This window comes from Anarrhichthys ocellatus, unplaced genomic scaffold, assembly GCF_004355925.1.
Source record: "Anarrhichthys ocellatus isolate YVR2014 unplaced genomic scaffold, GSC_Weel_1.0 scaffold26, whole genome shotgun sequence".
NCBI classification, from domain to species: domain Eukaryota; kingdom Metazoa; phylum Chordata; class Actinopteri; order Perciformes; family Anarhichadidae; genus Anarrhichthys; species Anarrhichthys ocellatus.
Genome location: NW_022280056.1, coordinates 3747083 through 3759338, shown reverse-complemented (window position 1 = coordinate 3759338; position 12256 = coordinate 3747083). Strand labels below are relative to the sequence as shown.

General features: G+C 43.3%; 1 protein-coding gene across 3 annotated transcripts in view; it reads left to right on the top strand.

The window, feature by feature from the left end:
- cacna1ha (calcium channel, voltage-dependent, T type, alpha 1H subunit a) overlaps positions 1–12256 on the top strand; it is an 89668-nt gene that overhangs the window by 30785 nt on the left and 46627 nt on the right. For all 3 annotated transcript variants that reach the window (XM_031862227.1, XM_031862228.1, XM_031862229.1), the window contains 2 exons: positions 10520–10631; positions 11396–11529. In XM_031862227.1, coding sequence (XP_031718087.1) covers positions 10520–10631; positions 11396–11529 — 246 coding nt within the window. The remainder of the gene's footprint in view (positions 1–10519; positions 10632–11395; positions 11530–12256) is intronic.

Below are 12256 nucleotides of genomic sequence, written 5' to 3'. Positions count from 1 at the left end.
GTCTGTGTGGAGATTCTAATACATGTAGAGGAGCCAATACCTCGAGGTTGAGCTGAGCAGTTGAACCATTTAAGGCGTGTGTGTGTGTGTGTGTGTGTGTGTGTGTGTGTGTGTGTGTGTGTGAGAGAGAGAGATACCCCATCAGACACAGCTGCTCTATTTAGGGTTCTCTGTATCTCCCTCCTCCCTTTTTCCTCTCTGACACACACCTGCACACACACACGCTGTGCATGCACATGATGAGATAGATGCCATCGGAGAGAATCTCTTCCAATGGCTTGTGTGCAGGTGAGTCAGGATTGTTTCAGTCACAGCATCTCTGCACACTGCGGCACAGCAGAGAACAAACACTTGTCGAAACTCTTCTTGTTTTGTCGCACTGGACTGAAAAAGACTGTCGGATGCGTCTCATTGCGCACACACATACTTCCTCAGAGAGGAGTAGAATGTAACTTTATATCATCAATACTGGTAGTTGATGTAAAGTTGCTCGGAAAACATTTCACCATAGAAAAAACACAAAGTGGCGTCAACAAAGAAGATTAAAAAGGCAGTGGAAGTAAGTGGGAGATGAAAGCGCTCGCAGCAGAGACTCCATGGCGGAAAGACAGAGGGAATCCTGGTGTAACTGCGTCACTGCTGCCTCCGCCTCCTCTCCGGGGTGTTGGAGGAGGAGGAGGAGGAGGAGGAGGGATGGAGGGATGCGGGGATGGAGAGATGAAAGAGGGAGCGAGGAGGAGCGAGTTTAGGGACAGGCTGATTTACGAGTTTCTGTCTCTGAATCGTGCCGTCTTCAGGGACCTCGCTGAGATGAGCCAATCTGGGGTTCACACACACACACACACACTGTATGACACATGCAGAAACTACTCATTCTGTTGGCAACATCTTTAAAGTTGTGATCACAGCAGGGGGGGGGGGGTTAATGTTTGAGGTAATGGTAGAGAGAGAGTGTGTGTGTGTGTGTGTGTGTGTGTGTGTTTTTAGTGGCAGATGGTGAAATAAATGAACAATCATCCCAATCAAAACGGTCTGGATTGGAGGGACTCCACATCCACAGAGTGAGACGGATCAGTAGGAGGAGAACGGAGGAGTTGGTAGAGAGAGACGAGAGGAGAAAAAAGAAGGGAGGAGAAGACAAAGCAGATTTTGGTTGGAGATGAGCGGCAGAGGGTAAAGAAGGAGGAAAGGACAGCAGAGCTCATAAACAGTGAATGGAGCGATGAAGGAAGGAGGACAAACAGCCCGGGATGGTCTGCGGGGCGACGGCAGCAGAAGGAGAAGCTCAGCGGCTCTTCATGGCTGCTCGGTCGAAGCAGAAATGAGTTCCTCTGAGATTTAGTCACCAATGAAGCAGCCAAAGGTGTTTGAGTTTGAGTTATTGGCAAATAAGGATATTTTATACATGAAATCATGATAAATAGTTTTGAGATTTTAGTGGAATTGAATATTAATAAAGCTAAGAAACCAAAATATTACATCATCAAAATAATATAAGAGAAATACGTTATCTTTCATGTCATTTTATTTCTCTTTTTTCCAACCAGGACCACGGTTTGGATAGACGGCGTAATACAATCGACTTGATGACTATTTACTGTCATCAATAGTCATAAATCATTTATCCATCAGATTCAGGTGTAAATCATGTTCAGGTACAACTAATGTACTTTAGCTGTTATGTTTTGCAGGACAAAAAAATGCCACAAAATGTTATTGATCAACATGTCGATGAAACATTTATATGGAACTCACCTCCATGGTGTTCACTGCCAAGACTAAATGATAACAACTTACCTGACTAGAACAATGCCTCTTTGCCGCTCTAAAGCTAAAGCATGCGTCGCCTCATATGATATCTTACGAAAAGTTACTCCTCATCTTTTGTTGCGTTTTCCGACAAAAGCCTGCAACACGCGTCAGTTCTTGCGTTCACAGGAAACTCAGTTAGGTGAAGGCAACAAACATACTCAGTTAGGTTCAGGAATAAATCTTCGTTCGGTCTTTATGCTTCTTCTTTCACGTGGATAACACACATATAATAACACAAATCTATGATTTACGACACATTCTTTTTCATAGGTATTGCTACGAATGCTGGATGAGACCAGCCTGAAGCATGACGTTGTGAATGAATGTGTGACGGTGACTTCGGCAGCTGACAACGTAAATCAACTGTTTTATAAAACCAGCTGGTACAAAGTAAGGATGTACAAAGCAGATATGGAAAGGACAAAGGACACTGCAACTACAATGAGTATGCTCATTATAACAGGCAAACACAAAAACACACACACACACACACACTCTGCTGCCCTGCTGATCGACCCGAGTACAGAGTGTGATTAGGTTATTACATCTGATGGGATTGAGTTTGCTCTCCTCTAATGAAAGAGGGATGGACCGGAGCATGAAAAACGAGGACGGGGGGGTCAGAGAAAAGGATTGCACAAGAGGATGGAAGAAAACGTACACAGAGGGGGAGAATTAGATGAAGAGAGGGAGGTTAAAGGCTAAGAGGAGAGATGGAGGGGATAATGTATAGAAATGAAGGTGGTGGGGGAGGGGGGTTAAAGAGAGTGAGAAGGGCTGAAGGTGAGGGTCAAGGAACCGAGGAAGGAGGGAGGGATGAAAAGGGTGTTGAGGGGGGGATGGAGGGAGGAGAAAAGGCAGCGTTAACCTGGTGTTCTGTCAGGTTGATGATAATATTCCTCCACCGCTTTGAGATTGAAAGTATTCAACAAATGAATAGATTTATTTGGCCCACCACTAGATTATGTGTGTATGATATGGCAAAAGGCTTGTCATGTTAAATACAGCCTGAGAGAATAACCCCTATATTTGAATTTTATTCCTTTTATTTCCTGCTAATTCCCATGGAAACTTTACACCTTGAATATTCCCCGGACTTTGGAAACCCGATACATTAAACACATGAAAGTAATTCAAATCTCAGTCTGCATCGTCTGTTGCATTGATGATTAGCGTGTGTGGGCAAGAAAACTGTCTGTGTGGAGAGCAGACAAGGAAAGAATTGGTCAAATACAACTTTTATACCTAAAGTATACAGTAGATGCTTACACACTGTCATGAACTCACTGAACAGCTGTTTACATCCCAGCCTGTTTAAATACAACATGAAGATGAGAATACAGTCGTCTCCTCGCCACTTCTTCTTCTCTGTTTTCTTTTCCCCCTATTCTCCTCTCCAATATATCAACCGAGTTACTCTGAGAGCTCCATTAACCCCCGAACCACTTCAATAAATGCACTTCAGTGTTGCATAAAAGTCTGTTTCTTCTTCTCATGTGGATGCATAGGTTTGCTCCCCCCCCCCCCAGCCATCCGTCCCCATGGCAGAGAAAAGTGCTGCGTGACTGGTCGCTGACCTGAACACAATAATTAACCGTCCTTTAGCCCCAAATTCAGCAGAATGAGACAAACAAAGCACAACAGACAGGTTGTAATTCCTCCGCTTGGCTGAGGAATTACAACCTGACACAAGGGAGTTACAGCCAATAAGCTTCAGGCAGGAGCCACGATCTCCCACTGAAGATGCTGGTTGCTCTGGCGTCCTGTCTCCCTGTAGAAAGAACAAGATAAAATAAGTTTGCGTCCTTCTTTTATCTTATTGCAAAGTGATGCCGTTCAAATGTCACTCCATGCCAACGGTTTTCTTTGAGCGCTCACTCTTCAAATCAAACTTTTTGCTTGAACGTGTGTTCAGACGATAAACTTTTCTTTTACCGAAGCAGAAGGAAGTTCAACAGCTACTAACCAGACGGGACGGGCTTTGATTTGTAGTTTTATCGCAGAACAAAGTGCGCTGAGCCGCGGAGCGCGCGGGGATAAGTGCTGCTTGTGTGCTGCGACTTAACACCGTCGCTCCTCTTTAACACATATGGACAGATAGAGGACCCTGGGAGGATGGAGGAGGGAGAAAAGGGGGAGGGGGGAAGTCATACCAGGAGGAGAAAGAGATACAGGAAACGGGTAAAGAGACAAAAGAACTTCATTTAATGAAGAGAGCTGCTCTGAATGCTGTGATGGGAGACAACTGGACAATATTTCTCTGTACTGCTTCAGTGCTCCTTTGTTGTTTCCTCCCTCCTTCCCCCTCTCTCTATGTGCACCGGCCTGACAGCTCAACTGGAGTGGGCTTGACACTGTGTACATGCATTGTGGAGTGGGCATGACCTCTCCAATGGGTTCCTGCTTGTGTGCATCCGTGTATGCCAAAGAGGCTGCGCTGGGGAGTTGTTGTTGTTCTTGCATCGGCAGCCACTCGTGTCGTCATGTTGGACCGTGTAACGGTGCAGTGCTACTGTGCTCTTCATGTCCGGTTGGGGGGAAAAAAAGGGAAAACGCAACCTGCAAACGATTGTTCAGCCGCACACAAGCGCTATGCATTTGTGTGCGTGTGTGTTCCCTTAGCGAATGTGTGTAAGTGTTATCACAGTCGCTGTAGGTGCGAGACTTTGCTATGACTGAGTGTGGTACAAATTGAACACAAATGCTTAATACTGCATTGTGATATGTGTGTCTTGTTTACCTCGGAAGGCTTGTATCGTCACATATTAGCGCAGCAGATGATGGAGACAAACACTGAGTCACTCGGTGCCCATCATACAGTCACAAATTTAATGGATGCTCCATATACCGCTCCTTAGAAAGCTTCCTATCATCCTCGACTCTACTTTCTCCTCCGTCTCCAACAGTGTTAGTTTACCATGTGCTTGTGTCTACTCTGCTACTCTTGCCCTTGAGCGACACACCAAAATGCTCCAGTGGACAGATTTTGTGCCCACTGATACTGGAAGAGATCAAATATTGATAGTACCATAAACCAGGTCGATGAAAAGTAGTGTGGCACTCCGGTCTGGTTGAAGGATGTTTTTTTGTTTTTTTTAGGGACAGCAAATGAAATCTGTAAGAAATGAATGAGGCTGAACTTCCTGCATTTGCTTCACAGTTAAAGCCAAATTCCAGTAGATGAATAGATAAGTACAATAAATTACTCTGCCCCATGAACATCTTTAAATGAATTGAATTGAACAATTTTTATTGTTTCTATATTTGGACTGCTGAGTGTTCCAAGTCACAATGTTAGTACAGACCAGGCGGCAACCTCCGGTTCTGAAGAGTGAAGCCAATGCTTCATGTCTTAAACCTGCATTCTCTCTACTGGCCATCAGGGGGCGACTCCTCTGTTTGTATAGAAGGCTATGATAACATGATCCATGTTTATAAAGCACCAAGACAAAGGGCTGTTTTGACTGTATGTTAGTGTTATTTTTCATGTTAGTATCGGGTTATTAACTCTACTTAAATATGAAATGGTGGTTGCAAACTGTTAAAATCCTTTTGTCACTGTTGTCACTGTTACTGATTTGTCCTTTATAATGTCATATGCACATTGTTTTGTTCAACTAACAAAACATTCTTTCTACAGCTGAACAGTAATATAAAACATAACACTGGGTCCAAACAACCCCTTCATATTGCGTCTGACTTGATTGATGAAAACTGGGTGACAAGTAATTTATTTTTCTCTATATGGACAGGCGATAAATGGTAATATTAAGTGTCCCCATTGTTAGCCTGTATTACCCACAATCCATCACATCCAGTGTGACACGACACAGCCCTGGTTTGATTTACTCGGAGCACTGAGGCATAAATCGACCTGAGCGAGTGAGACCAGGAGCGCTCGTGTGCCGGGCCGGAAATCCAACCAATGTACACTATATTTATAGAGCTTATAGCAACATTACAAAAAACATAACTGTACTTCTGAATTCGAGCTTGTGTGTGTGTGTGTGTGTGTGTGTGTGTGTGTGTGTGTGTGTGTGTGTGTGTGTGTTCGGCAGAAGCCAAACTAAATTAGGAAAAAAACAAAAACAGGATCTTTGTTGTTTTTCTGTTAACTAAAAACCAGTGCGTACGCTGAGCTCGCTTTGCAGCGGCAGCCTGGCTTGACTTTGAGGACTTATACATTAATGCTTGTGTGTTGCAATGCACACATACATCTGTGTGTGTGTGTATGTGTGTGTGTGTGTGTGTGTGTGTGTGTGTGTGTGAGAGAGAGCTGAAGACAGAAGGGGGCTCAGGAGGTGTTGACTGTGGAGATTAAAGAGGAATTAGAGAAAGCAGAGCGCATGGAGGCACAGAGCGACACGAGAGAGAGAGAGAGACTCTGAATATTCAAATCTCTCATTTAAATTCTGCCGCAGATTACTGAATCTTTCATCTCTGAAGGAAGGATCGACCTCACTACCCATGACCTTGTGTGAGTGTGTGTGTGTGTGTGTGTTGTATGGTGACAGACTGGCCCAAGGCATTTTCTATGTGATTGAAGATGTGTTTTCTCTCTCTCTCTGTACTCACAACAACACCATTGTAACAATGTCATCGAGGATGTTCTGTTGCCACTCCTCCGAGGGCACAACACATGTTTTACAGCGCCGTAATGGCTGAATGCACGTTTAACTCATTTGTACGCCGGGGTTCATGCGACACGAGCCTCAGAGCTGCTGTAGAATTGCTGAATCAACGTGTGACTGTGTGAACGTGGCCTCTGAACTGGACTGCCCCTGCAACAATCACTCATGTCTGACACAAGCCCCCCTCCAAAATGTTGTGCCCCTTGTTTATTTCTCCCTCTCCTTCTGTTTAAATGTGCCTCCAGAGGATAAGCAGCATTCTTCCTGCCTCCCACAGTAGCACTTAACTTGAACATCCAGCTGCTGCATACCACGGCAGCGGGAGCTTGGCGCATAGGCAGAGACCATCTTTTCCAGAAATACAGCAGACGCTGCTTCCCCCGATGTACAATATTAGCACGTCAAATCTGTGAGAAGCAGGAGATGTAGACATAAGCAGTGGGGGAAGAAGAAGTACACTGAAAAGTAGGTGAAAGTATTCTCAGCTAAATGTACATAAAGTACTCATTGTGCAGTAAAATGTTCCCTGTCAGTGTTTTACGATTCTGTTTGATGTTAGTGCATTAATATTGCTTCAGCATTAACGTGTATGTTGCATTTTTACTGCTCTGGATGTTTACGCTCTGTAATTTGAACTCCTTTATGGACTGTTGGATGGTTTCATCAACAGGTACGCATTACATTATGTGTTTGTAGCGTTGCTGCCCTGTGACAACCTTTCATGAGCTCTGAAGTAAAGCCGTTTTCAAGAGGCTTTTTAAACAGTTTAGTCGCTCTACAAAGTCCATCCATTGGTTTATCACAAACATCTGGAGAGACGTGGTTTTCACTGGACAGGAAGGGGATGAAAACATGTCATCTGAGAAAGAACCAATTGTAGTGGAGTAAGAAGTACAATATTTGTAGTAGAGAGAAACATAATATGGAAATACTCAAGTATAGACCAAATACCTCAAATGTGTACTTCATTACAGTACTTGAGTTCATGTATGCACTTGGTTACATTCCACCACTGCATATATAAGTCGCCTTTAATGCTCAGAAGTGCATTGCAGTCCACAATAGACTGCAATATAATAGCATAGTACTCTTCAGCTTTAATTGGTCTACATATCTCATATTTGAGGAGATCCAGATCTTGAACTTCCCTCCCGGTGGACAGAGGGAAGCTGTTGTCAGCAGGGAGAATAGAGACATGGTATTCAGGCAGAGTGCATTGCACACTTGTCAGGTTTGGTTAATTAAGCGGTGCGACGGGTAAGGCTCTCAGATGTGCATATGGACTGTCATATGACGGTGTGTTGGTGGGAGCAGAGCGAAGATAATAGGCTGTTATATTATATTTTTTCTTCTAAAATGTAAAATGCATTCACAGAAAAATGTCGTTTCCCGCTGCGGTTTGACTGAAGTATGTTTGTGTTTGCTGTTGTTATTCCCTGTTCAGAAGTTCTCTTAAAATGAACAAGGACACAAAGAGTTGATGGTGATTTCTTCAGTTGTCCACAGCTGATATGACAAATAGCCTCAAACTCACTCATCCGTATCCTGATGGTTGAATCAACATCTGCTGTTAAACCCACACACGTCTGTATTCAGATACACGTTCACATGAGCCTCGTTACCCTGAACACTGTGTGCAACACCTCCTTCCCTCATGTAGTATCTGCTCATGTTGAACGTATTTAGTCTTGATTGCTTTTTAATTGATCTTTAATCTTTGAACACAACATTTACCGGCAGAAGAGATGCATTTTCATCTATTTCATATGTATAAATAACATCTGTTATTCATTTTTTATAATGTTGAATGACAAATTTTACAACAAAAACTTCAATTAGCCCTGTTTTTATACATGTTGAATTACATTTTTTAATGTGTCCGTCTGTCCGTCCGTCCGTCTGTGCAGTCCATTCTCGTAAACACAATATCTCAGGAGTGACATGAATGTCTTCATATTTGGCTCAAACTTCCACATGAACTGAAGTACCGATCAAAAGGAAGGTGACTTCTCCCCAGGAGCACAGTCTCTTGGTTTTCCTGGTGTGGACATGTTTAGTCTAACAAGTGAAAGATGAAGACAGTGTGCTGGGTACCATCATCTCCTTGTGACATCTATGCAAAGTATTGACTGGAAAAACCTGTCGTGTCGGATAAATTCAAGATTATAGTCTTTACTCTTATCAGCCACTGGAGGGAAAAAGTTTAAGTCAGAATTTTCCGCTGATACAAACTTCTGTCTCTGCCTCTGATCACAGCAGAGAGCTCCGATTGTCCTCGTATATGTGTGTGCGTGTGTGTGTGCGCGCGGCATAAACTTAATTTACATAAAATGTATAGATGCGTGCATTTGTGTGTGTGTTTTGTGAGTCTGTATGTACAGTACGTCTGTGTGTGAGTAATGCAGGAGACAGTGGTCACCCTTTGTTTTCTGCTCTGACTCCCTTTCTAATTAGAACAGCACTTCACCATGGGAATACTTGAATACTGCAACTTGGTGCACACACCAGATCCCTGCATGTGTGTGTGTGTGTGTGTGTGTGTGTGTCTGTGTGTGTGTGTGTGTGCGTGTGTTTCTGGGACAAAAGCCAAACTTAAAAAACAGCAGCATCGCTGCCTCTTTTTCTACTTTAGGAGACATGGTTTAAAGCGATTCCTTTCTCTTGTTCTCTGTTGTCATCCAATCTCTCCATCTCTCACTCGCACTCTCTTCACACTGATTACGTGATGATTATTTTTTGTTCTCATTTTCGATATATTTACATCTTATAACTGTACTGCAGCTGCCGACGCTCTGGGATTTATTGTCCATATGTTTGGTTTTGGTCAACTTGTGTTTTCATAGACTGGATTGATTTATGTGCAACATGTTGTCGGTGCTGCTACGATGGATTTATGACTTTGTTGATGGTAGGAGTGCGGCTGCACTGATCCATTCTGTGGGATCCTCCACGATGAGCACACACATGTCACATGTCTTTGACAGATTTGAATCGGTTTTGATGAGGAGAAAAAAAGTATCAGATAAGACAGCATTTTGGGATTTTGGAGCTGACTGAGTTTTTTTTTATAGATTTGTCATCTTCTTCATTGAGTCAATAGAAACGAGGGCGCAGTGTTGGTTGCCGTCCGTGTTGCTGCACAAAGATAACCGGACGGATTGAAACCCTCCATCAAATCTCCGTCCTCGCGGTGAGGCACCAATCTGGCCACGCTGTTAAGACTCCATTCCTTATAGACGGATTATTATTGAAGCTCTTGAAGAGAAAGGAAAGAAAAGTCCACCGCTGACCCTCCGTGCCCTCTGTAACGCACCTCCTTGCCCGACATAGATAATCTCGCTCTGAGTCCAAAAAGGATAAAGAAAGGATAACACAAGCAAGAGGAAATCGACACACGATTATTCACAAGTGCTATTTCAGTCAGCTCAGGAGGTGACATCTGACATTGTTATACCCAAGATACTTGTGACAAGAAAGTAGGACTCACAAGAATACATCTTGAGACTCACCAACAGATTAGCATGAATACTGCATCTGGGATTATAAAGAACCCATTGCTAGTTGTGATAGACGTCATTTCTCTTGCATTTTCATTGATCAGTTAGCAAATGATGCCGCAGGATGTACAGTAGACATGGACCCATTACGATGTTTATCTGTGAAACAGGGAAAATGCCTGTAAACAGATTAACAGACAGTCCCACTGGGTCATTTCTGGACCGATTATGTCCATTAGAATCGCACAAAACTTCCTTTTGGCATCCGGCTGCGGTGTGTTGTCTCACATGCTATTATGCTGAATCATGGTTGATCTTTCTCTAGGATTTGAGCCCTTCTTATGCACGCTTATATATCTCTTACAGTATATATCACGTCATGTCATTGTTATGGACTGGAACATCAACATAATCTAAAAGCATGCTAAGGACATTTTGTTTCCATTTTCAACATCATGTTATTGTTTTAGTCGTTGTTTGTCCTCTGAAGTTCATGATGTCTCTGGCCTGGGATGAACAGTCCTCTCTGTAAACAACAAGTTACGTCCCATGTGCTTTGGCCTTAACCTCTTCCTGCACGTGGTTCGAGCACGTATCCATGCTGGTCATCCTGCTCAACTGCGTCACTCTGGGGATGTTCCAGCCCTGTGAAGACGTCACCTGTCAGTCCGAGTGGTGCCGCATCCTACAGGTCAGTGTGACGGCCTAACATATGTTATATTGCAATATTATCTTACATATTACATATTTACAGTATATAATGTGTTTGCATTAGATAGTAGTGGCATGAGAAACGGTGTTCATTACCTTGGTGTGACATGTTCTTCCACATAAGCACCTTTCACTGTAAGTCATGTTCCATGTTTTGATTTTTATCTAGTCAGCTGTGTCAGCGAATAATTCAAAGGCGACATCACTGATGGGGCCGAATGTAAAGGACATACAGGACTATTTTATTGCAGATAAAATGTGTCTCTTACGCCAGGGATTGATTTCACATTCTGAGTTGAGCAACAACAATAACAAGAACAATTTGTAAACAAATGGAAATGAGAATGTCTTTCATTCTTTCTTCTTGTCTCACTCGTCTCGTTTGTTCCAACATGCTCGTATTGTCGAGCGATGTTGATTCTTGGCGCAGTGAGACGTGCTCATTATATTCAAATACAGACCTTCCTCTTTTTTTTTTTTTTGTTCTTCTTTGCTGTAGTAGAGATCTAATTAATTGAGACACAGCCATAACCACGCTAAGCCAGAGCTATTCCCTGCTGGGATGAGACTAACTAATGGAGACAAGAATTTCTTCCCGACAACCTCCACTGGCTCTTCCACAGCTCCTATCGGCATGTGATGAGGAAACTTTATCCAGGAGCTGACCTTATTCTGTGCATATCCTCTGGTTCCTATTGTTGGGATTCCACCTGTGTGTTTGTCTTCCTGTCCGTGTTTCTTCAGGTATTGGACGACTGTATCTTTGCTTTCTTTGCGGTGGAAATGGTCATCAAGATGGTGGCCCTGGGAATTTTTGGCCCCAATTGTTACCTTGGCGACAAGTGGAACCAGCTTGACTTCGTCATCGTCATGGCAGGGTCGGTGTCCCGAAATGCTTTTTTGTTTTGCTCTTACCCACAAATTGCTCCATTTTCTCTGTCGTCCTGAGACGATAGCAGCCTGCTTAGAATAAAATCATATTTTGCTGAACACGAAGTAAACAATCAAACGAGCATGAATGAGATATCACACAAAGACACTCACAGTAAAGATGGCTACTCACAGCTCACGCATGATACAGGTGTATGTTTTAACACCTGTGGGTGTGTTATGTATCATTTCAGTCTCTGTTTTCACCCCATCAGGTTACGGTTTTCACTTACTCTAGAAATGTGAATATTTCTGCATACTGGGGTCCCTGAACAGTCTCTGAATGTCATAAATTGACCGGAGAGCCGAGACTCTTGTGGCTCCAATGAGCCCAATTGTATCATGTGTGTTGCTGTTAGTTTCCATATAAGCCATTTCATGTAAGGCCACCATTTGTTTTTAAATACTTGACGTCACTGTATATAATGACTATGTACGTTGAGGCGAGGGCAGGACCCAATCAGCAGCAAGACATTCTTTTAGATGCTCCCACGCTCTAAGGACCGAGCCAATGTGACCACACACACTCTCCTCACACAGCCGGCACACTCACAGGGCAGAGTACAAGAAACTAACACAATTAAGACCACAGCTGTCCCTCTCTGCCTTCTTGTCACATTCATGTGCTACGTGCACTATACAGAGGGAAACGAGCGTTTGACTCCATGTAATTAA